Source organism: Carlito syrichta, unplaced genomic scaffold (assembly GCF_000164805.1).
Source record: "Carlito syrichta isolate Samal-C Ts95f unplaced genomic scaffold, Tarsius_syrichta-2.0.1 Scaffold316502, whole genome shotgun sequence".
Lineage (NCBI taxonomy): Eukaryota > Metazoa > Chordata > Mammalia > Primates > Tarsiidae > Carlito > Carlito syrichta.
Genome location: NW_007260598.1, coordinates 385,817 through 411,470, shown reverse-complemented (window position 1 = coordinate 411,470; position 25,654 = coordinate 385,817). Strand labels below are relative to the sequence as shown.

The following is a 25,654-nucleotide window of genomic DNA, read 5'->3' as shown; positions in this document are numbered from 1 at the left end:
AGGTAATTCCGGTGTTTTGGGGGTCCCCCTTCATATGTGGCTGCGCCAGGGGACCCCTTGAAGCCTAAAGCTGGAATCTGAGAACGCTTGGACTCCCCTTTGCTTTCATGGCAGAATGAGCAGGACCCCTCGGCAGGCCTTGGGGGGTTCACTTGTAAGTAGGGCCAAGAGGGGGCTTCGGTTTTATCATTTTCTCTGCTTGAGACCTTTTTGATGAGGAAAAGCAGAAGAGTCTCTGAGTGGTTTTCCTGACTATTCCTACTTCCAGAGAGTGCTTCTAGCATGTCCATGCATGGAAGTGTGGACTATCATGCCAATGTGGGAGACCTGGTGCTGAATTCTCCCACGGGCCTAGCGAGATCAGTTTGACATGGGCTTGGGAGATTTGCTCGGACTTCTTTAACATGATGTGGCTTCTCTTGGATTTCCTTTTTTTGTGTGTGTTGGAATCTCACTCAACTCAACTCACTCACGGAATGCAGTGGCATGCACTGGAGTGCAGTGGCATGCACTGGAGTGCAGTGGCATGCTCCTGGCCACCGCAGCCTCAGCCTGCTGGGCTCCGGCAATCCTTCCGCCTCAGCCCTCTAAGCAGCCGGAATTGCAGACGCACACTACCACACCTGATTTATTGTAGAGACAAGGTCTCGCCAAGTTGCCCAGGCAGGACTCGAACCCACAGGCTCAGGCAATTCACTCGCCTCGGCCTCCCAAAGTGCTGGGATGACAAGAGCCTGGCCTTGACATCCCTTTTACAAAAGGAGGTGAGGAGGGGAGTGGGGACAGGACTAGGGAGGGAGAAGGTAACCTGGCAGCCACCCGTGCCTTTTCACAGCCTCGGTGTTGAATGAGCAGCTGTACAGTTAAGTGAGCCCTTCAACCAATGCTCCCAAGAGCCTGATCACTTGCTAACACTGTGCTAGGCCCTGTAGTTAGTGTCTGGTTTCAAACCCCAGCTCCTCTGCTCCCTAGCTGAGTGTCCTCTGTTCTGTCGTCTGTCAATTAGAGATAGTACCACCTTCTTCCACAGGATTAGGAGGATTGAATCTTCCCACTTATGTAAATCACTTTAGCCCAGCATAAGTGCTCAATAAATGCTTTGTTGTTGTTTGTAAAAGACAGATGCGGGCTGGGTCAGTGGCTCATGCCTATAATCAGAACTTTGACCTCAGGCCAAGGCAAGAAGCTTGCTCAAGCCCAGGAGTTCGAGACCAGCCTGGGCAAGATAGTGAGACTTAATCTCTACAAAAAAATGTTTAAAAAATTAGCCAGGCATGGTGGTGCGCACCTGTATTCTCAGCTGCTCAGGAGGCTAAGGCAGAAGGATTGCCTGAACCCAGGAGGTCGAGGCTGCGATGAGCCATGATCGTGCCACTGCACTCCAGCCTGGGCGACACAGTGAGACCCCCACATAAATAAATAGTAAAAATATAAGACAGATGCAGTCTCTACCCTCATGCCCTTTTTCCAGCAGCCTGGACAGAGGACCAACCAGCCTTCCCATCTGCCAGATGATCATTGAGCCTCACATCCGCTGGTGAGGGCAGTTCATCTCATTTCAAGATGGTGCTCATTGCGGGAAAGCACCTCCCTAGTCAGGCTAAGTCTTCCTCCCCCAGCCTCTGGCTCTCTTGAATGGAATATTAGCTGTTTCCTCTACACAGACACCCTCAGCTATAGACAGCGGCCATCTGTGTCTTCTCCTGACCATTCTTCCCAGACTCAATGCTCCTCTTCCTCAGTTCTTCCCTGTGTTATGTGGGTCAGTGCTCCCTCCTCTCTTCTGGCTATTGGCTTTTGGGACCTGTCCTGGTGAGTCAGCATTCTGTTTATCACTACATTACTCACTTTCATAGTATAAATGAATACTCTAGATGTGCTCTGTCAAATTACTCCCACCCCCTTTCGTTCTGATTTCCAGTTCTCTGGTGACATAGCCTGGGACTCCACCAGCATCTTTAGTAACTTCATCTTGCTGTTTCACGATTAACCCTGGTCACCGACATTCCACATCCTTCCCACCTTCTACCCACCTGAGTGGAATTTTCGAACAAGAAGTTCAAAATTTATCCCTGTTCCACCTTATCTGGTCAGATTTTGCCCATTACCTAAATATTTTTTGCAGAGGAGGGAGGACCTGATTGTATTTAATTCACAGCTCACATAGCATTTAATAAAAGCCCATATATTACTTACTGTATGTTAGGTGCTATTATAAACATTTGGATAAATTAATTCACCTTTATTCAGTCTCCACACTGTCACTATCCTCATTTTACAGATGACAAAACTGAGGCATAGAGAGGTTTTGTTTACATGGTGAACTGTGTCTAGGTTCACACAGTACTAAATGGTAGAGGCAGTATTTGAACTCAGGTAGTCTGGCTCTGTAGCCAGTGCTCATAATCCCTTGGCAGGGTGCCTGTTGCCTGAACTGGCCCTTCTTGATTTTCCTGATTATGCATTTGATCACCGTGCCATCAAAGTTCTCATTTAAGGGATCATAATAGTATGAAGAGAGCAAGCTTGGATGGAGCACTTCTGTCTACTGTAAGGACCTTTGTAGATGATCAGTGGTTGGTTTCCTGTTGTTTTTGGGAGGGAGGGGTAGGTAGGATACTGGTTGTTTAGTTCAAAACTGATCTGCACTAAATAATTTGGGCCCTGTAAGTTGTTTGGTCATAGTAACACCATGACTTTCTCAACTCCTTGCTGAAATCCAGATAAAATTTAATTATAGCATTCCTTAAACCTACTAGTCTATTCATCATATCACTAAAGGAAATATATCAGACTTGTGATTGTAATTCTCAAGTGTAATTTTTTTAGGCACTCACCGTGTCGCTCTGATTAGAACTTTGCTTAGGATCTGCTGTTTTTGCCAGATTTAGTTGTGGCATCCTTTTCCTCTCACCTTTTATTTTTCAGTTACATACTTTTTTTTTTTTTGAGTCAGAGTCTCCCAGACTGGAGGGCAGTGGCACACTCATGGCCACCCAGCGTCAACCTGCTGGGCTCCAGCAATCCTTCTGCCTCAGCCTTCCAGGTCGCCAGAACTACAGGCATGTACTACTACACACTAATTTTTTAAATTTTTTGTGAAGACGAGATCTCACCAAGTTACCCAGGCTAATTTTGAACCTGCGGGCTCAGGCAGTCCACTCTCCTCAGCCTCCCAAAGTGCTGGGATTACAGGCTGAGCCACCGAGCCCGGGCTACATACTTTTTATATTTACTTATTTTTATGTTCCCTTCTGAAAGCTGAAGCATCCCACTCTCCAGAGATGCATGTCGAAACTCACCAGCTTTCTGAGCTGGTTCTCTCAGCCTGACCCTTAGACTCTCCTGGGAAGGAGCTGGGCTAACCAGTGTGGGCCAGGCTGTGACCGGGGGACTCCTGGGGCAGCACTGGCTGCAGTTAGCAGTGTCCTCGTGAAGAGGTCACCACGAGGCAGGGAGCCTGTGCTCTCCCCACAGTCCTGCCTGTCTGTCCAGAGTTGATGTTAGAGATGATAGGAGAGGTGGCTGGCTGGGAAACAAACCCCAAACCTCTTTAGCCAATTAGTGAAAACTTGTATATTATTATTATTTTTTCTTATCATCCTCATCTCTTCCATTGAAGACCTCAGGCTTTAAAGAGTCTCCTTTTGGGTTCTCTGCTTCAGTCAAGCCTCATGAAAGACCATTCTTTTTCATTTTTTAGTGTGAAACCTCTACTTACCAAGATTAACTTTTGGAGAGAGATCAGGTTCAGACCATTTAATTGTGCACACCTTCTCCATTTGTGCATCTCCTTCCTCCATCCCACCGTGCCTCTCACTAAAGCTGAAACCTCCCCACACGGATAGTACCTAACCCCATGGAGACCGTATTTTTCCTGTACATACATACCTGTGACAAAGTTTAATTTGTAAATTAGGCCACCACAGTAGTGGGACACTGCCGGGGGGGCACATAACATCAATATGGGTACCCATACTTTACCTGTATGATGACCACGTGTGTTCCTAACCCTCATTTGTACCCCACATTTTTTAAATAAAATAATTTAAAAAATTAATTCGGCCACCAAACTGTAACAACAATAACCAATAATAAAATAGAGCAATTATAACAATATAACGTAATAATAGTTGTATGAATGTGGTCTCTAAATGTCTCATGTACCATACTCACCTATTTGCAGACCACAATAGACCTCAGCTCACTGAAACTACAGACAGTGAAACTATGGATAAGAGGGGACAGCACTCATGCATTCATCAATAGACACTTAAGTTTTTCCTCATCTTGGCTGTTGTGAATAATGCAGCAGTGAACATGAGAGTGTAGATATCTTTATGAGGTGGTGATTTCATTTCCTCCAGGAATATACTCAGAAGAGGGATTGCTGGGGCATATAGTAGTTCTATTTTAATTTCCTTAGGAACCTCCATGCATAGTGGCTGCACCAATTGTATTCCCATCAACGGTGCAAAAGGGTTCCCTTTTCTCCACACCCTTGCCAACATTCCTAACAGATATGAGTTAAGATCTCACAGTACTTTTGATTTGCATTTCCCTGGTGATTAATGATGTTGAGTACGTTTTCACATGCCTACTGGCCATTCTTTTGTCTTGTTTGGAGAAATGTCTGTTCAAGTCTTTTGCTCATTTTTCACTTGGGTTGTCTGTTTTTCTACTGTTGAGTTGTATGAGCTCAGACATTTTGATGCTAACCCCTTCTCAAATATGTAGGGTCCACAGGCTGCCGTTTCATTTTGTTGATTGTTTCCTTTGCTGTGCAGAAGATTTTTAGTTTTGATGTAGTCTTATTTATTTATTTTTTGTTATTGTGGCCTGAGCTTTTGGTGTGACATCCATTGACTGCACATGGTAAAATATGTAAGCCTGCAGCTGACATATGTGTATTTATTTATTTACAACAGTGCTCCTCAAAATGTGATTCATGGACCCAACCCTGTCAGAGGATCTGTAAGACTGAGCTTATTTTCATAAGGATACCAAGATGTTACTGCCTCTCTCACTATGTTGACATTTGTAAAAGCACTGATGGATAAAATTGCTGCCTTGGTGCAGAGCAAGGCAGTACTACCAAACTATACCACAGTCACTGTATTCCTCTGTGCTCTCATAGTTTTAAAAAAAAATCTCTTGAGAATGTCTTTGGGCCAGGCTCGGTGACTCAGCCTGTAATCCCAGCGCTTTGGGAGGCTGAGGTGAGCGAATTGCCTGAGCCCGCGGTTTCGAGACCTGCCTGGGCAACTTGGTGAGACCTCATCTCTACAATAAATCAAAAATTAGTTGGGCGTAGTAGCTACTTGGAAGGCTGAGGCGGAAGGATCGCCGGAGCCCAGCAAGTCGAGGCTGCAGTGGCTGGGAACGGCCACTGCACTCCAGTCTGGGTGACAAAGTGAGACTCCAACTCAAAAAAAAAATAAAATAAAAGAATGTCTTTGAAGCTAGACATGGTGATGCTTACCTGTAGTACCAACTACTTGGGAGGCTGAGGCAGGAGGATCGCTTGAGTCCAGGAGTTCAAGGCTATAGTGAGCTATGATCGTGCCTGAATGACAAAGCAAGACCCCATCTCTTAAAACAAAAACAAACAAACAAAAGTCTTTGAAAAGGTGAAAATTTTTATTTTATTAAATCTAAACTTGAATATACATATTTTAAATATTTTGTGTAACAAAATAGGAAGTAGATATAAATACTTCTGCTGCTTACTAAAGTAAGATGGTCCGTGGGAGAAAAAGCTCTTAGGTGTTTGGCTTGGCTTGCAGCCTAAACTTGCCGCTTTTTCCATGATGTGACATTTGCTTGAAAAATGTTCTTGATTGCCTGTCTTTCAAAGTCATCTCCCCAACCCCTGCCCCAAGGAACCAACAAGGAAAAATTAAGGAGCATAAGAAAAATATAGACGGAGTATGGTATCTCATGCCCATAGCCCCAGCTCCTCCAGAGGCTGAGATGGAAGGATCGCTTGAAGCCAGGAGTTTGAGACCAGCCTGGGCAATGTAGCGAGACCCCATCTCTACAAAAAATTAAAAAAATAGCCAATCATGGAGGCATAGGCCTGTAGTTCCAGCTACTTGGGAAGCTGAGGCAGGAGGATCACTTGAGCCCAAGAGGTCAAGGTTATCGTGACCTCTGACTTGTCATTACACTCCAGGCTCAGTGACAGAGTAAGACCCTGTCTCAAAAAAAAAGTGCAATGAAGAGGTTTTCTAACTGAGGCATGTTGTAGAGAGAGCACAGGCCATCAGCCTAGACTTAACCCAATCTTGGCGTGGGGACACTGCTAATGGCAGTCACTGCTGCCCAAGAACCACCCAGGCACAGCTGGGCCCACTCTGGTTATCCCACCTCCTTCCCAGGAGAGTTTGAGGGTTGGCCTGGGAGAAGCAGCTCGGCAAGTGCCTCTCTAGAGAAAGGCAGAGAGGGTGTTTCAGCTTTCAAAGGTACAGGGAAAAGGATCTCACAACCAAACCTGGTGGGTGAAGCAAAGATCCCAGGCACAGCTCTCAACAGTTACCAAAGTAATAACATGTAGAGCACCTAGAAAAGAGAGAATTAAAATCACAAGGCATGACCACATGGTTTGGATACTTGACAGATATTTTCCCAAAAAGTGAATGAAATGAAACTCAAGAAAACTATTTGACAGTGTTAGTTGCCAACAAAAAAAAAATCCAGACTTCCAAGTGAAAATTAGAATTTTGGAAAACTTTCATGCTCCACCGTGAACTTGATAGTCCTAACAGAGCCACTGCTCTGTATCTGTGGCCTCAACCAACTGCATATCAAAAATATCTGAAAAATAGAAGGATAGTTTCGTCTATACTGAACATATACAGACTTTCTTCCTGCCATTATTTCCTTAACAATACAGTGTGACAACTCTTGACTTAGCATTTACATTATATTAAGTATTATAAGTAATCCAGAGATGATTTAAAACAAGAGGATGTGTGTAGGTAATGGGCAAATACTGTGCCATTTTGTACAAGGGACTTGAGCATCCGTGGGTTTTGGTTGTCCCGGAACCAACCCCACACAGATGCCGTGGGACAACTGTACTTAGCAATTTCTCGGATAAGATCAGTGGTGATATCAACAAATGTGATTTCTAAATATTATACTGAAATGGATCAAAATTTGGAAAACCTATATAACTCGGTAAAGCAGTATTTTTTTTAGCTGCAGAATCACATATGGATAAAGGTGCATTCAAAGTGCAGGTGGGCCTGAAAGAATAAAAGTTCCAGATTCCACATTACAACTGACCTTTAAGAAACTACCACTTGTTGACTTTTAGTATGGGATCAAAGTAGAACATCGATAACTCTCTGAAAGTCTATTTAAATACTCTTCCCTTCTCCAGTTACATATCTCTGTGAAGATGGATTTTTCTTCATTTATTTCATCCAGGATATATCACACAACATATTGAAAGCAGAAGTAGATATGAGATTTTAGCTGTCTTTCATTAAGACAGAATTTAAAAGATTTTCAAAAACATAAAACATTGTCACTCTTCTGACTAAATTTTTGTCATGAAAAAATCTTTTTAAAAATAAAAATGTTACTTATGTAAACATATTAGTGTGCTTTTAAATAGAATTAATATTTTGAAAAGTTCTGTTTTAATTTTTGTTTGTTTGTTTTTTTGAGTTTGAGTCTCACTCCATTGCCCAGGCTGGAGTGCAGTAGCACACTCACGGCCATCCCAGTGTCTACCTGCTGGACTCCGGTGATCCTTCCGCCTCAGCCTTCCAAGTAGCTGGAACTACAGGCACATGCTGCCACACCCAGCTAATTTTTTATTTATTGTAGAGACAGGTCTCGCCAAGTTGACCAGGCTGGTCTCGAACCCACAGGCTCAGGCAATCCACTCGCCTTGGCCTCCCAAAGCACTGGGATTATAGGCTGAGCCACCAAGCCCGGTCATGTTTTAATTTCTAATATCAAGGATCAATAGAAATAGCCCACAAAGCTGTTTGGGTTTCTTAATTTAGATTGTTAAAGGGATTCAAAAACCAAAAAGTTTGAGAACATTCAGTTTGGACAGTACATACCTATATCATTTGTTCATGCATTAAGACATACATGTATGTATATGAAATATATATATATTTCATATACATATATATATATTTTGTTTTGTTTTGTTTTGTTTTGTTTGTTTTTTGTTTTTGAGTTGGAGTCTCACTCTGTCACCCAGACTGGAGTGCAGTGGCCGCTCCCGGCCACCGCAGCCTCGACCTGCTGGGCTCCGGCGATCTTTCCGCCTCAGCCTTCCAAGTAGCTGGAACTACAGGCACGCGCTACCATGCCTGGTTATGAAGTATATTTTAAAACATATTAGAAAATAGGAATATGAAGAAGATGAAAAACAACATTCCAGTGGCTCTAACATTTTTTCATACTCCCAGGGCCAGACCGCTAAGCAACAATGCCCCTAAGCCTAAAATGCGAATTCACTGGAAAACCAGGGGTTCAAGGACTTAAAGGGGACACATGGTCAAAGTGCTGCTGACAAAGCTAAGTTGCTAGTGGGGTGTTCTGTGGCATGATGACATGGGCAGTGTCCAGGGTGTGACACTGGGGTGACCCTGGGAATGACACTGCAGCAACTCCCAGGGCGGGTGCCCTTTGGCTCGCCTGCTTTGGGAGAAAATGCCTGTGAAACTAACACCAGCTTGGAAGCAATGAGTATGCCCGGCTTGAAGGCATTGAAAGACTGATTTCAGAACCCTGTTGGATGGGCGTGCACACAGGGGCTGGGCGTTGAAGCGCTTTTCTAGTCCCTTGGCCCTACAAAGGGATTCTTTCAAGAACCTAGTCTGTTTGCCTGCCCGGGGCCCCTTGGACGCCAGCCTGTCTCTGTGCATGCACTGCAGCCCTAAATGGACAGCCCTATATGGACAGTCAAGCCAGTCTGAGGATGACTTGGAGTTGGATCCATTTCCGCCACGAGGCAGGTCATGTCCTTGACCTGTCAGTGGCCTTCTGCTTCTGTTCAGGGGAGAAATGCTGGAGCCTCCATCTCCTGGGTTGTCTCCACAACCGGAGAGGCAATCACGCCTGTAGCCTTGGGGTGAGCCCACCTTCACAAGGTGATTGCTTTCCCATGGGGATCCCTTGTCTTTTGATGGAAATGGTCTTACTGCACATATGCTAAGACACTCCCCCCTTCAGAGGAGAGGCTAGCCTTGCAGGCTTCAGAGTCGTTCTGTCCTTTTAAAATGACCACACCTCTCTACGGCATTGTCTTGATTTTTCAAAGTTCAAGTCTGAAGGCAGCTGTCTTCTCACAGTTGGGGTCAGGGAACCTCACTATGACCCTGCCTGCACTGGAAGTGTTAGCTCCCGTGTCTCCCTTTCCTCTCGTGCTGCCTAAGTCAGATCTTGCTTTCCTTTCCCTAGTAAAACCCTTCCTCAATGCCAGCCATGGTGTCTCCTTTTAATCGTGCAGTTAATCCTAATATGTTGTGATAGACCTAAGAGCAGCCATCAGACAGGGGAGGACAAACACTGGGGCACAAAGAAAATTAAGATAAATTGCTCAGATTTACACCAGGAGCCAGTGGGTGCCAGAGCCACCTCCCTCCTCCCCTCACTGGTGCTGGTTGCCCTTGGGCAGATTCTCCATCCACCAGAGCCTCCATTTTCTTTCTGGCAATATGGACACAACATAACGACCACTCATTGACTTTTCGTATGATACCAAAGCAGAACATTCACAACTCTCTTGAAGTCTATTCAAATTCCCTTCCCTTCTCCGATTACATATCTCTGTGAAGATGGTTTTTTCTTCATCTGTTTCAACCAAGACATATCACACAACATATTGAAAGCAGAAGTAGCTATGAGATTTTAGCTGTCTTTTATTAGGACAGACATTCAAAAGATTTCCAAAAGCATAAAACAATGTCACTCTTCTGACTAAATTTTTGTTATGAAAAACATATCTTTTTAAAATAAAAACATTATTTATGCAAACATTTAAATGGACTTTTAAATAGAATTAGTAGTGAAGACTGTTTGAATTAACCCAGACACCATTAGTGCTCAGAAGTGCCCCTCGTTCCCACACCCAGTCCTGCCTGTCCCCCACCTCTGCCCTCCTCCGAGCTCTTGGCTTCAGACTTTCAGTTCCTGTGCTTGAGTAAATCTAGAATGAGCACATATTAAATAGTCTAACATTCCGGCCTGAATTTGACAGAAAGCATGTGCAGCTCCCTGGCCGCGATGAGAGTGCTGTCTTCCACTCACCCACACACACACACCATGAAAGGAACCGCCTCCTGTCTGCTGTGCGTGCTGTCTGGGAGCTGGGGTCCCAGGGGTGGCCGACGTGAATGGGGAAATAGCATTGGACACACTGTGGTCCACATCAGGACATATTCTTCCCAATCGTTCTCATGTTTGTGTTTTCTCTTTTCAGGGATCCGCATCTGCTGGACCCAACTCTGGAATATGTGAAGGTAGGAAGCCAAAATTGGACCTGTGGTCATGACCCTGGGAAACAGACTCTGTATTTCTAACACAACGTTGCCAAATAATGCTGCAGTCTGTCTTATGTAGAAAGCTGGTTAGATTAGCTGAAACATCAGGAAGAAATTTGACTCTCTTAGGTCTTGGGTAAATTTTGTAGTGGTCTCACATTATCCCATTGCAGGTCTACAATCTTTTTTCCCTTATCTAGCCCTTGGAGCCAGATATGCTTTTTGTTCTTTGGGGGAGCTTTTTGTGTGTCTTTTTTAGAAAAGTAATAATACCCCAAGAGGTCTGGGTCAGCACTCCAAAATCAAACTCACTATTTCCACAGAATCATGTAAGCATTGTCACAACAAGTGGGATTTTATGTAATTCGGGGCACATTTTGCCCTCAAATAAGATTGAGCGAGTTTTAATGCCAGGTGAGTTATTTTTTAAATGCCATTTTCAGAGTTATTGGGATTTGGAATGGCAGATGAGGAGGCGTGGGCCTGTGTTTCTCTTTAGTGGAGGCCTGAAGGCTCTGGAGGGTGTATGAGGGTCCTTTCCTTTGCAGCGCCACCCTCTTGTTCAGCGGCTGATCCGGGACCAAGTAGTGATGTTGCTTTCCAGTAGGGCTGGCAGTCATGTCTTCTAAGCAGTCAGCCCTTGTCAACAGTGTTTCTCCTATGAGCAGAAAGGAAAGACTCTTTTCACGTCTCCCCTCTTCTTCCCCGTTTTCTGGGTTCTTGTAATTAAATCCGGCATCTCCTACAGAAGAGAGAAGTCTGACTGTCACACTAAGTTTCTTGGCTTTATGACACCATATATCATTATCTTCTAGGAGAAATGGTGGCATGAGTTGGTGTTTAAGGCGTATGTCTCCTTTGGAACCGTGTTTCGCCCTCCACATTCCAGGGACAGCACCCCAGTTTCACGGCATTTGGGCCTGTTGGGATCTTGTCTCTGTGCCTCTCCCTGGAGTTTTGGTATTTGCTCCTTCTGAGGGAGGCAGAGGACAAAGCTCCGTAGAACCTCTGGTCCTAGGACAGCTATGATGAAGCTATGATGCAGCCTCTCAGAGTCAAAGCAGATGTGACTTGTCCCCTTTCTTGTACCTGGATGATGTCTGAACTTGTTTTCACAGCAGCAAGCGTGAGCTCCTAAACCAGCAGGGCCGCCACTGCGGAACCTGCCAGAGCTTTACAGACAGCATGTCCACATCCCTCCTGGGTGCATCCAGGTGTTGGATGCAGGTCGTGCAGCACTGCAGAGCATTAGGAGATGCTGTTCACATAGACTGGCCTGACTGGGCTGGAACATTGAACACGTACCCTAGAATTATGCACGTGTAAGTCACGCAGCCCTTCAGAATCCCTCCATCCGTGTTTCAGACAGTGACTGCCTCCCTTCCCCCCGATCCCCCGCTGCTTACTGCAGGGGCTCTGTTCTTTCTTTTACAGGAGTCCAAACCCCTTTTAAGATAATCTGGCAGTGAATTATAAAGCTAAGCATAGAGAATTTTAGAATGGCCTATTTTCATATTATCTAAGCTATTGCATCTCATTCATGAATACCGATTGTGGTGAGCTGAGTTGTATTGACAAAGAAGGGTTACTGGGGTTGTCAGGAGGCTTCTGCCTGTGACTCCTCCCACCTTTCCCAGGCTGTGAGATGTGGTAGCACCACTCTCTGGAGGCTCGGAGGGTTCTCCTTTCAAGGACTTGTTGAGGTTTTCCAAAGGTTAACCTTTCTTCCTAACCTCATCTGAATCTGGTCAGAGCCCTGTAAGCAGTGTCTGTCCCTCCCGAATGCAGTTTTCTTTCATTCCCCCTTAGCCCCTGGTTTAGAGGGTTGGCTTGAGAACTTGGTGGGCCAACATAGGATATATTTGTTTGCCTCCAAGAGCACCAAAGCTCTGAAAGGACTGTCCATGAAGACCTCTGACCTCGAGGTCCAAGGGGACCACTGGTCAGTCCTGTTGGACCAGTGGGCCCTTGGTAGTCATTAATTGCCCAGACTGACCAGTGTCATGAAGGCCTCATACATTGGTGCCCACGGGTGCCTCTGGCTAGAGGGTGGCTGGAGACCAGTCGAGGGAGGTGAGAGCTATAGGCAGGGTGGGTTGCAGCCTGGCCCCCTTGGCTTTGAGTGGTTCCTTCTCTGCATCCCCTTGTGCACTCACTGCCTGTTGGACGTGGAGAAAAGCAGGAATTCGATGTGTGGTATGCTGTAGCATGAAGGGCCCTTCTGGTAGGGCCAGATTCACTAGCCTAAAATCGGGAGTCAGCATGCCAGTTTTTCAGAGATTCCTTGTGACCACAGAATAGGGCACATCCGATCCCTGCCTGAGTGTCATTTGGGCAGCGGGAGCGTCCAGTTGTGGCCAACAGACAGCAGCCCGAGTCTAGCAGGCGCTCCCATCCAGGTCCCCGCTCTGTGTCTTTAAATGCTGCCCCCTTCCCCGCCAGAGGCTTTGCAGCCCTCTTCCCCTGATCTTCCCAGTGCCCAGATGGAGAGGTCTGAAGCTGACCCCACGGCTGGTGGGTGATGGCACTTGAGCGTCATGGCAGGAGAGTCTGGCTGGAGGAAGAATCTACAACTCAGTTCGTGCGCTGTGTGTCCTCCCAGCACTCGGAACTGTTGTGTTGCGGCACATTAATGCTGGTGAAAGGGGCTTGGTTGCCTAGCAACAAGTAGCTCTTCCCCGTGGCACGGCTGGGAAGGCCCAGGGCTGCCTGGCAGCTCTTTCACCCTGTCCCGTGGGCTGGCCTCCTGCTGGGCCTCCCATAGCACCGAGACCCTCCAGGCTCAGTTTGATGTGTGGGTGTGATAGGAAAATAAATTGCAGGTCCAAAGTAGCCCAGAAATATGGGACTCATGCCTCACCCTGTCCGTCTCTTTAACTCTGGCTTTAGAGAGGAGAGTTTTGTGTTTTTCCATTTCTTCTTTCTCCTTGTTTTCCCTGCTCTCTTCTCACCGTTTTTTTTCCCACGGTATCTCAAAGCGTGATCACTTTGAAGGTCTGATTTTTAAAACTGCTTTGTGTAGGCTTGAGGTCCTTTTCTGTAATCTGATGTCACGGATTCTCCTCCCTGGACTGAAAGGAGCTGTTTCTGCCAGATGGGAAAGCAACAGCCTTCCCACCTTCCCCGCTGGTCACCCGTGGTTAGCTGGTTAGCGGCTAGCAATGGTGTGTGGCTCTGGAATTCTCCTCCGCATACCCAGCATTCCTTGACCTAGATAAAACCAACTTTTTTTTTTAACAGGAGGAAATAGCTTTTAGAGCCAGTGACCCTGGGCAGAAAGTGGAACTTTATCGTCCACACTCTGCCTGCTCACTGTCCCCACTGTGTGTGACCATGTCTTTACCCCCACTAAAACATATTTGCATACAGTTTCGTAGGCCCGTGTCAGGTAGTTGCTTAGAACATTTAGTAAAATCGGTCTGGGTGCAGTGACTCATGCCTGTGATCCCAGCTGAGGGAGGGAGGCCGAGGCAGGAGGATTGCTTGAGCCCAGGAGTTTGAGACCAGCCCTGGCACCATCGCGAGACCTCATCTCTACAAAAAAAAATTTTTTTTAATTAGTTGCAAGTGGCGGCTCACCCCTGTAGTCCCAGCCACTTGGGAGACTGAGGTGGGAGACTCTGCCAGCCAGGAAATGGAGGCTGTGGTGAGCCATGAACATGCCACGGCACTCCAGCCTGGGTGACAGAGTGAGACCCCCGATACAAAAAAAAAAAGAGAAAAAGAAAATTTGATAAAACAGTATTGCCACAGTGTTAACAAATGGGCATAGCTCAGCGTGGGTCCCACCCACATAGCATCCCAGCAGAGACGCCAAGTCACACATCCCCTGAGAATCCCCCAGGAAGGGGAGCTACCACCTCTATATGGGTTCCATCTTCCCCACAGCTAGAAAAGCTTGGAGTGGGCCAATGTTCCTTCTAGCTTGATGTGTTTGTGGTTCTCTGTGCCTGAAACAGGCTGGAGAGGAAAGATTTTAGCCAGTGGTAAGGAGTTCTTAGTCGTGCCACTCTTTATCAGAAAATGGCCACATTGATTGGAACAAGCGTAGCATTTCATGTTGTTTGTAGACATTAAGACCAAGGACCTGTCAGATAGTTGCGTGTCCTTCACGTCACCCCTGCAGGTACTTTGCAGTCCATTACGTGTGCCTTTTTCAAACCCCTTATCGTTCCCTTCAGAAGCTGCTCCCTACCCTGCCCTCAGTGTTATGAGTTTATCTGTTTCCTGCCTCCTCCCCCTTTGCACCTGTGTGTCTCCTTTTAGACTGAGGACTAGCTCTTGCTGGCCTCTTCACACACAAGCCATTTGGTTTTAGTGGCGTCTCTTCCTTGGGGGTGACTTCAAGTGTCTTTTTGCGGGGAGGAAGTGATGGGCAGAGCTGGATGATTTTCTTATAGAAAAAACGTGTGTTAGAGATTTTCCATCTTGAAATAAATTGTCCTTTAAAAAGGTAAATTGGAAAATAGAGCAAAGTGGGAATCGGGGCTGCCTGTTTTCTTCAGATGAGCTGAGAGCGGCTGTAGACAGCATGCCAGGCCTGCGGATAAAGGCCTGCTCTCCAGGTGGCCCAGCAAGGAAGTGTCACGGATGCAGCCTTTTGTTTCTGGCCGGGTTCCTTGTGAACCAATATCCTCTTTCTTTGTCGTCAGCCTTGGTGGGGCCTTGTTGGGGCCTTGTTAGACCCACTGTGAGCTTTAATAAACTGACTTGCAGTCTCTGAGCCGGCTGTGCAGGTTAGAAGAAGAAAGGACAAGCTTTCCCCCTGTGGGGCCCAGAGCCCTGCCATTCTCCCTGCAGAGCAGAGGGGCTGCCCAGCTCAGAAAACGTTCCTTCCTGAAGGCCGTTTGGCTCAGATCTCAGCGAGGTCATTTCCTGCAGTCGCCTGGGGGACACATCAGGTCACCGGGCAAGTCAAAAGCAGGGTAATGATGTGAGTTCTAGCACCCAGAAGAAGCGCCCTGGCTGTCGAGACCTCAGCTCCCTTTTGTGCTCAAGATGGCTGCAGCCATGGTCACGGTTACTAGCTGCCTTTGAGGGAAGGCTTTTCTTCCAGCAGGAAAGCAGGCCAGTCTTCTCTGAATTAGCCAGCTAACAAAGTCGCAAAAGGGACTTACAGAAACAATGGCACGCTGTCCATTCTGGGAGATCTCAACAAGTTATATGAACCAAATAATGGGCCGATCAGCTGGCTCTGCAGGTTTTTGCCTGAGTGTGCACATCGACAGAGCCAGCACTATCCCCTGTGGGACCAGAGCGCAGACACAACCAGTGTGAATGTGAAGCAGCCCTGGCCACTCCAAGTGAGCTCCCACCCAGCACGCCCACCCTGCCCTGAAAACATTTTCTGCTGCTACTCTCGGGAGGTATAGTGTTCCTAGTTTTTTTTTTTTTTAAATGCTGAGACAGGGTGAGGAGACAGAAGAACGGAGGTGGCCAACAGTCCCTTGTTCAATAAAATCTTATCCTTTATGTCTGTGAAGATGTGGCCGTTTATGAAAAGTAAAACTTTATCATGAAAACATATGCCATATAAAAGTCTGCATGTGCATGTCTATAGTGACATTATTCATAACTGACAAAAAGTGCAGACAACCCCAGTGCCCTTCAACTGGTGAACAAGCTGTAGGACACCCGTGCATACAGTGGTGACTATTCAGCCAAAAAAAAAAAAAAGGGAATGGACTGTTTACACACACAGCCGTGGATGAATAGCAAATACTCTATGCTGAGTAAAAGCAGACAGTCTCAAAAGGCTGTGTGCTCCATAATTATCCTTGTGTGACATTCCAGAAAAGGCAAAACTTACAGCGACAGAAAACAAATCAGGGGTTGACAAGGGGTGAGGAAGAGGTCAGAAGCCCCAGGATGCTTTTAGGGATGATAGCAACAGGAGTCTGTAATGTGGTAGTCGTTAACCCGACCATGGTCGTGGTTGTTTGTCAGGCTCATAGAACTGTACTGAAAAGGGTGGCTCTAACTGAATGCAAATTGTGCTTAATAAGCCTGACGTGGCCGGGCTTGGTGGCTTAGCCTCTAATCCCAGCACTTTGGGAGGCCAAGGTGAGTGGATTCCCTGAGCCCACAGGTTTGAGACCAGCCTGGGCAACTTGGCGAGACCTCATCTCTACAATAAATCAACAAACTAGCCATGTGTGGTGGCGCGTGCCTGTAATTCTGGCTACTTGGAAGCCTGAGGCGGAAGGATCGTCTGAGTCCAGCAGGTCAAGGCTGCAGTGGCCGTGAGTGTGCCACTGCAGTCCAGCCTGGACAACGGAGTGAGACTCTGACTCAAAAAAATAAAAATAAAAAGCAAACTAGAGCATTGTATGTCAGCCCTCAGGGTTGCCCCCTCCGTAGGGCCACATCCAGGAGGCCAGACCCCGGTGGGTGGAGAAAGGGCTGGGCTGGCTGATTTTGACTTCAGTGACTCTTTCGACATAGGTTTCCAAGCATGCACCATATGTTTGTGACGGTTCCGTCAGACCAGTCAGGAAAGTATCTCAAGAGCCTAGCCTGAGATACAGCAGTGGGAATGGAGAGCCTGGCCGAGCGCATAAACCTTGTAAAGACAGGATTAAGACCCGTTTCCTAGGGAAGCTCATAGATCCTGGCAGGACTTACGTGGTGCAGGAGAGGGAAAGAAAACCAGGACAAGTCCTGCAGCCACCCTGGTGCTGGACATCTTGCCAGAAGCCAGTGAATATTTTAGGGAGGAAAGATTTCCATTTGGAAATTTTGTTACCGCAATGACATTAAATTAATTCATGGGCAGTTGGAGGCTATCTTTAGATCGGGGGTCAGCAAACTACAGCTAAGACCAGATCTGGCCCACCACCTGTTTTTGAATGACCACAAGCTAGAATTGCATGTTATACTTTTAAATGGTTTTAAAAAGTCAAATAGAGCCCAGGCCCAGTGGCTCATATCTATAATCCTGGCACTTTGAGAGGCCAAGGTGGAAGTATCACTTGAGGCCAGGAGCTTGAGACCAGCCTGGGCAACAAAACGAGACTCCATCTACCAAAAAATAAAAATTAAAAAAAATTAGCAGGGTGTGGTGGTATGTGCCTGTAGTCCTAGTTACTCAGGTGGCTGAGGCGGGAGGATTGCTGAGCCCAAGGATGACATGAACCTATTGCACTCCAGCCTGGATGACAGAGAGAAACCATGTCTCTTTAAAAAAAAAAACGAAAGCAAAAACAAAAACATGAGATGCAGAGTGGCAAAATATATAAAATTCAAACTTCAATGTGCATAGATAGTTTTATTGGAACACAGCCGTGCCCACTCATTTACATGTCGTCTGTAGTAGCCGCCTTCTCGCTGGAATAGTAAGGTTGAGTATAGACGTGCTTCTACTTAACGGTGGTGTTACATTACGTCCCAGTAACCTATCGTAAGTTGAAAATAGATTTTTTTTTTGTAGTTGGAGTCTCACTGTCACCTGGGCTGGAGGGCACCGGCATGCTCTCGGCCACCTTGACCTGCTGGGTTCAGGCGATCCTTCCGCCTCAGCCTTCTAAGTAGCTGGAACTACTGGCACGCGCTACCATGCCCGGCTAATTTTTTAAAAATTTATTGTAGAGATGAGGTCTTGCCAAGTTGCCCGGGCTGGTCTCGAGCCCATGGGCTCAGGCAATCCTCTCATTTCAGCCTCCCAGAGTGCTGGGATTATAGGCGTGAGCCACTGCACCCGACCTGAAAATATATTTAATATGCCTGGTCTGCTGGACATCATAGCTTAGCCCAGCCCACCAGAAGCATGCTCAGAACACTTCTACCAGCCTCCAGCTGGGCAGGACCATCTGGCAGCACAGTGCACACAGAGCACCGGTTTTCACCTCTGACTACGGGGCTGTCAGAGCTGCAACCTGCTGCCTCCACCTACCACCCCTGAAGAGTGTTACGCCTCCTATCACTAGCCTGGGAAAAAGTCACATTTCAAAATTCAAAGTACAGTTTCCATGAAGGTGTATTACTTTCACACCATCGTTAAGTCGAAAAATTCTAAGTGGTTAACATAACCATCATTAAGTCAGGACTGTCTGCAATCATGACCCAATGACCCCCAAAGCCTAATGGAACCTGTTATGGAAAAGGTTTGCTGACTCCTGCTCTAGAGTGTTTGCACCTTTGCCGTTTCTGTTTTGCCTCCCCAGTAATGTACAGCAGGCTTTCCTCACCACAGTCTGCCTTTTCTTGATGCTTCCACAATGCAGCCTTGCGTCTCCTGCCTGGTGACATGGCAGGCAGTCCTTGGCAGGCGTGGTGACAGTGCTGTTGTCATGCTGTGCAGCACCTGGGTTCATCTCGGCGTCATGTGGGGTGGACCTGTCGGCTCTGAGCAGCGTCTTTCTGTAGACCCGGCTGGTTCTGGCATCTTCAACTCCAACAGAGAGCAGATGTGTGGCGCAGTATGGGCCCTCCACCCCAAGTGCTCCTGCCGGGTCTTGTCTGGATGACTCCTCAGGCCACACACTGCTCTGCTAGTGCAACCTGAGACGGTTTTCTCGTGTCCCGAGTCCGAGAAGTGAATTCTCCCTGGGCCTTCCGACTTGACAGTTTTAAGACAGAGCCAAAGCCGGGAGCTGCCTTCGGGAGGTGCCTGTCTGCCTGGTGAGCTGAAGGAGGCTAGATTCACGTTCTGTGTGAATTTGTATTCAGGGGCCACAGACATCAGCCTGGAAGCTGAGGTGCCATCTTCCTGGCTCTAGGAAGAGACTTCTCGAGACCCAAACTGTATGAGAGGTGGTGAAGAACCTGCAAAACTAACCGGCAAGTCAGGACTGATTCTGGCTTTCAACTAACTGGATTCGGCTCCATAGTTGGACTCCAAATCAATGTGGCATGCCAGCCTCTGACCTCATCTCCTGTCGTCCGCCTCAGTCAGTATGGCCACCATCTCAGCTTTCCCTGCTACCCCTGCATCTTTGCCCTTCCCTTGACCAGAAGATTCTTCTGAGGCAGACCAGCCACATGGTTTGGAGTGAGTGTTAGTTAGATGCGGTTGTGTGTTGAACTGTGTCCCCTCAAAAGATGTGTCATGGTACTTGCCACAAAGGGGACCTTACTTGGAAATAGGGCCTTTGCGATTGTAGTCAAAGTAAGATAAGGTCACACTGGGCTAGGATGGGCCCCACCAGTGATTGGTGCTCTTATAAGAAAAAGGTCATCTAGACACAGACACAGGGAGAGCGCCGTTTGCTGACAGAGGCAGAGACCAGAGGGATGTGTCTATATGCCAAGGATTGCCAGCGGCCACCCGAGGCTGGGACAAGGCAAGGAGGAAGCCTCCCCTGGAGGCTTCCAAAGGGCACGGCCCTGCTAGCATGGCCTTGTTGCGGACTTCTAGCTTCTGGAACTGGGAGAGAATACATTTCTACTTAAAGTCACCAGGTGTGTGGTGACTGGTTACGGCAGTCCTAGGGCAGACGCAGAGCCCTGCCCTAGCCATTTCTCGGCTGTGTGGCCTTGGGAAAGTGACTGAAACTCTCTGGAGCTCGGTTTCCTTAACAGGAAATGGGAACCTTGAGGAGTAAGTGGTGCCTGGAGAGCGCTTAGCATGGGGCTGGGGCTCTCTATGTGGCTGGCTCGTCTTGACTTGGATTCCCCTGCCTCAGGAAGGCCTTCCCTGACTTCCTGCTCGATGCAGCTCCCCAGTCCTGTCTCATTACTCTATCATCCTAAGAGCACTTGGGCCAAATTGTGTTTATCTTAGAAGACAGCAACAACACTTCTTGCTGGTGTGTAAGTTCTGAGGGCAAGGAGCTTCCCTTGTCTCTTTTTTTTTTTTTAGTTAGAGTCTCACTCTGTAGCCCAGACTGGAGTGCAGTGGCCGCTCCCGGCCACCGCAGCCTCGACCTGCTGGTCTCCGGCGATCCTTCCGCCTCAGCCTTCCAAGTAGCCGGAATTACAGGCATGCGCTACCACGCCCGGCTGATTTTTTGCTTTATTGTAGAGATGAGGTCTTGCTGCCCAGGCAGGTCTCGAACCCGCGGGCTCAGGCAATCCACTAACCTCAGCCTCCCAAAGGCGCGGTATTACAGGCTGAGCCACCGAGCCCGGCCCCTTGTCTCTTAATAAATAGCTAGTGACCGACTGACTGACCACATTCAACCAGATGCCAGGGCGTTTAAGTTCAGAGAAGGGGAATGAGGTTGTTCCAGAGACTTATGTTTCCCAAAGCAAGTAACACCAGCGTCTCTAAAAATCTTCCAGAAATTCATCAGGATTGTTATTTCAAGTCCTCATGGAGGTTCCCACACCTGACCTCAGTCTAGCTTCTCTTGCCCATCTGCTACAGGATAAAAACTGAAGGTCACGGTTGTCACCTTAAATGCTCACATCTATAAGCAGAAAATGCACTGTTCTTAGAAGTGCATTTCTGGCAACTTCTCTGTGTTCCTCAGGAGATCTTGTGATCAGCCATGGGGACCCAGCAACTTCAGCACCAAAGAAATTTTGGAGTTAGAATTGTTTGCTGTTACACTCTACCCTCTAGTGGTAGTCAAGTGTCACAACAGTGCAGCATTTGATAACAATTCCGTTTCTAAATATTCTGAGACCTTTTAATATTAAATGTAATAGTGTGTCATGACCTTATATTTCAACTTCAGAAAGAAAGACTGTGTTCAGAATACAAAAAAAGGCAAGTGACTTTCATTGGCTTCATATAAGGCAGAATAAAGTTGTCAAGAAATTTTATTAGGGTGAATTGTCTAATGTTGTTGAACAGAGAGCTCTAAATGCTGGGACACTGTATGAGGATTTTGAGGCAGGGAGTTGGCATTTGGCCTGAAGTTTTACCTTTGGTAACCAAGACATTTCCTTGAAAGAATCTGTATTTGACTTGTGACTTGACGGCTGGGAAAACTGGCAGCTTGGCAGAAAGGAAACTGCATTAGGTGAGGCAGAAGGTGGACGCCAGCGCGTTGGAGACTGCTGGGGGCAGCGCGTGCGGCTGACTGGAGCAGGGACGAGCAGCAGGAGGTCCGGGGAAGCAGGCGGTGCTCTGTATTTCTTGAGTGGGAAAAGACCGAGGAAGCCTCAAGTGTTCCTGGGAAATTCTGAGAAGATGATCAAATGAAAAGAACGAGAGGCTTGAGTTTGGGAAATTTTTACTTATTTATTTATTGCCAAAATAATATCTAACTACAGAATCTTTTCAACTTGTATTTTTTCATTGGCCGTCAATTCATGCTAAATAGGAGGACCCGCCTTCTTCTGAATGGCTGTCCAGTAACCCATTGTATGAAGTACGGTTACATTTCACAGATTCCCTATTGACATTTGGGTTTAAAAAAAAAATCGGTTAAAAACAGTTTTGTGGTTAGTTTAATAACTGTTTGCTGAGTATCTACCATGTACTGGTCACTGTTCTAGGGCCAAGGGGACAGCAGGGTACACAACAATATCCCTGGCCCCATGGAACTTGTGTTTGGGGGTGGGAAAGTGGGAAGCCAAGAGACCCAGATGCAGGAAGCCCACCAGCCAGGCCTGCCAGCGAATAGCAGGGAAGACTCAGCAAGGGGGGCTGCTAGGGGATGTGGGACGGGGGGCATCGGGTTCAAAATTGGGTGCGGGAAGGGCCTGCCGAGAAGGTGGCTTTTGAGCGGAAAGGCAAGCCAACAGTGATTTCTACAAGAGAGAGGACAAGGGCCAGGCCATGAATCCAGAGCCCGCCTCTTCCATGGATGGATGAGGAGGTTGGAGGGCTGGAAGGAGCTCGCTCGCTCACTGACGTCAGGGTGGCAGAAGCCGATCTGAGGGGGGACGAAGGTGGGCGAGGTGGATTGCACAGGGCCTGCGTGACTTGAATGTTCACAAAGTGAGGTGGGGGCCGTCTCAGGTTAGTCTGGGCTTCTGTGTGGCTGCCGGACTGCAGGGGATGGGGCAGACGCAGGGAGACCTGTCAGGAGACCACGGTGATGACCAGGTAAGAGAGGATGTGGTCAGACCTGTGGTAGCAGGTAGTGGTGAAGAAGGGTCCCTGGACGTGCAGTGTGGAGCAGAGCCTCTGGAACCTGAAGGGTTGGAGGACGGGAGAAGAGGGAGTCAAGCATGGAATGGGAAGGACCCTGGCGTGACTTAGGATGGCCTGGGGATGCTTGTGTAAGAGCTGTCATAAGATTATGATCTGGGAGCAGAGTGATTGTCATGTAACAGGCCAAAATAAAACTTCCTGGAGACAAAAAGGGGTTTTAAAACATTTTTTGTTGTTGTTGGATTATCACTCTGTCACCCAGACTGGAGTGCAGTGGCTGCTCCTGGCCACCGCAGCCCTGACCTGCTAGGCTCCGGCAATCCTTCTGCCTCAGCCATCCAAGTAGCTGGAACTACAGGAGTGCACTACCATGCCAGTTAATTTTTTATTTATTATAGAGATGAGGTCTTGCCAAGTTGCCCGGTTGTAAGCTCAGGCAATCCACTTGCCTCAGCCTCCCAAAGTGCTGGGATTACAGGCTGAGCCACCGAGCCTGGCAAAACATTTTTTTTTTTTTACATCGCTCTCAGTTTCTAAATTTTCTCTGTGTTTTTATGATGGAGTTACTTATAAAAAATAAAAACAGTCCTTTTTGTATGCCTTAGTCTACCCCATAGATAAGATACTGAAAACTTGTGGCTCAGTCAAAATTATGTAAAACAAACAGCTTAAATATTAGAGCAGAAGTTCTTAAACTCTTTGGTCTCAAGACCTCTTTACAGTTATGGAGAATGGTAAAAAGCTTTTGTTATAGAACTTACAGCTATTGATAATTCATCATGTTAGAAATTTAAACGAAATATTTAAAAATATATATTTAATTCATTTCTAGATAATGGACACTCCGTGTTTATTTGTTTACAAATAACATTAATGGCCAGTGGCTCATTCCTATAATTTCAAAACGTTGGGAGGCCGAGGCAGGAGGATCCCTTGAGGCCAGAAGCTTGAGACCAGCCTGGGCAACATAGTGAGACCCCGACTCTACAAAAAATAAAATATTAGCCAGGCATGGTGGCACCCACCTGTAGTCCCAGCTTCTCATGAGGCCAAGGCGGAAGGATCACCTGAGCCCAGGTGGTTGAGGCTGCAGTGAGCAGTGGTCTGAAAAAAATCTAGCTTTGCACAGGTTTGCAGTTCAAAAACGGAGGAGTATTTTAATGACCTCTTCAATCATTATCGTTACTCTTCTTTGATGCCAGGCTAGAACTCGATAAGTTGTCATTCCTTAAAGATTAATTGTAATATGGACTATGAAACTGTATCAGTGAACTTGTTTTATTCTAGTTCCTTAAAAATCCATTGGTCTGTCTTACAATCAGAATGAATCTTTTACCTGTGAATGATTTTATATCATGCATTGGTCTTTTGAAAAATATTGGTTTATCAAGTTACGCAGATCTTACAAATGCTAACATATTACACTGCATCATATCAAAAACTCATATTCTTAATATGACCACTGATCTCATCTGAAGAGTCATTACAATATTGGAAAGCTGTCAAATTCATGGTCATAAATACAAGTTTTTCAAAATTCAGATTTTCACTTGAAACCTGGAATTTTATCATTGGCAACAAACACCATTAGTTGTTTCCCTTGAAGTAACAGGCTCACTTTTCGTTTTCCAGAAAATGAAAAATTTCATTCATTTTTCAGAAAATGGCTGCCAAATAAATGCCCACGTCTGAATAACCAAGTTTGTCAGACATTCTTTGAAGTGAAAGGTGTTCCGTGGCAAGCAGCTAGTGCAGCTTGTGGTTCAGCCACCCAGCACTTTCCTTGTCCGCTGCAGGCCTGGGGGCGCAGGGGTGTCCTCTGACCCTTCCTGCGTGCCACACGAAATGTCAGAGAGATCTGCTCCAGGGCCGAGAGCCAGTAAAGCAAACGACTTTCTGGTGTCATAGGACTTCCAAGGTCACGCTGGCACTTCTGTAAATGCTGAGGGCCTGCGGAGTCAGGAGTACAGTGGCTACTGGTGTCATTTGGTGCTCCTGCCCTGTTCTGTGCTGAGGCACTGGGTGTGAACCCACCATGTGCCATCAGTGTAAATCCAGCGACAGGCACAGAATGTCTCCGTAGTATCAGTGTCCGCCCCCCTGACTCCCTGAAAACCCATGGCCTGCAGCCCACGCACTGAGCACTGCCACCAGAGGGTCCCGCTGTATCAGTGCCTAAAGCTCTAGAAACACTGGGAATGAGAAGAGCCCCCTCTTGCTCATCTGCTCCCATGTTCTTGTTCTCTCACTAAGCCTATTTTTAAAACCAGCTCACCCAACAATGGCATTTACATTTAAAGAGACTGGTTACTGATATAGAAAAGACATTAAAGCTTTGTTTAAAAACAAGAAAAAGATAGACCATGTATCCTAGAAGCAAGGGCCCAGACCTTACAGTTGGGCGGACTGAGAAACCTCAGGACACACTACCTCTATTCAGCATAATGAACTTGCGTTAAACAGAGGCACAAGGTATGAAACCCCCCACCCCATGTGCCATCAGCGTAAACCCAGCAACAGGCACAGAATGTCTCAGAAGAGAAAGGCTGGTTGCTCCTCCCATACTGTAAAGCGCTGGGCTGGAAGTGGTGGCTGTTCTCTAGTTGCTATATATTAAAACCGTGAAAACTCAAAGCATGGCGAGGCCAAGACCTGGGTTATGGCAAAGACGCTCTGCTTGTATGTGGAAGTGAAGCCAAGGGGTAAATTCCTTTAAGGGATAATGTACCCAGGGCCAGCTGGAAATGCACACTCCCCTGATCCTTGAGCTTTTATTAATTGCCCGGCATTTGCCTGCTCTGTGCTCCCAGTGTGGACTCAGCTGAGTGGAGATAAGGATGTGTCAGACCCTGGGAATGAGAACATGCTGTTTGGCCCTTCGAGGCAATTTCCTTTGGAGTCTCAGCTCTCTCCAGATGGGATCTAATTGTTTCTTGAATGACCTCAGTGTCCAGGCTGCAGGAACCTGGTCTGAGAGGCCATTTCACACATTTATTAGCTGTGGATGAGAACTTACTCTATAAAGCCCCTATTCACACTCTCAAAAGAGCTTTTTGTGCGGAAATGCTGAAGCTGATGAGCTGTTTCCTGGGGCCACCAGTCTCTATTGGGTTCCTATTTTTCCCAGGCCCAGGTGGGCGTTTTCGAAGGGTCT

General features: G+C 47.0%; 1 protein-coding gene across 1 annotated transcript in view; it reads left to right on the top strand.

Moving 5' to 3' along the window:
• BCAR3 (breast cancer anti-estrogen resistance 3) overlaps window positions 1-25,654 on the top strand; it is a 107,563-nt gene that overhangs the window by 23,668 nt on the left and 58,241 nt on the right. The window contains exon 3 of the mRNA XM_008074606.1: window positions 10,454-10,493. Coding sequence (XP_008072797.1) covers window positions 10,454-10,493 — 40 coding nt within the window. The remainder of the gene's footprint in view (window positions 1-10,453; window positions 10,494-25,654) is intronic.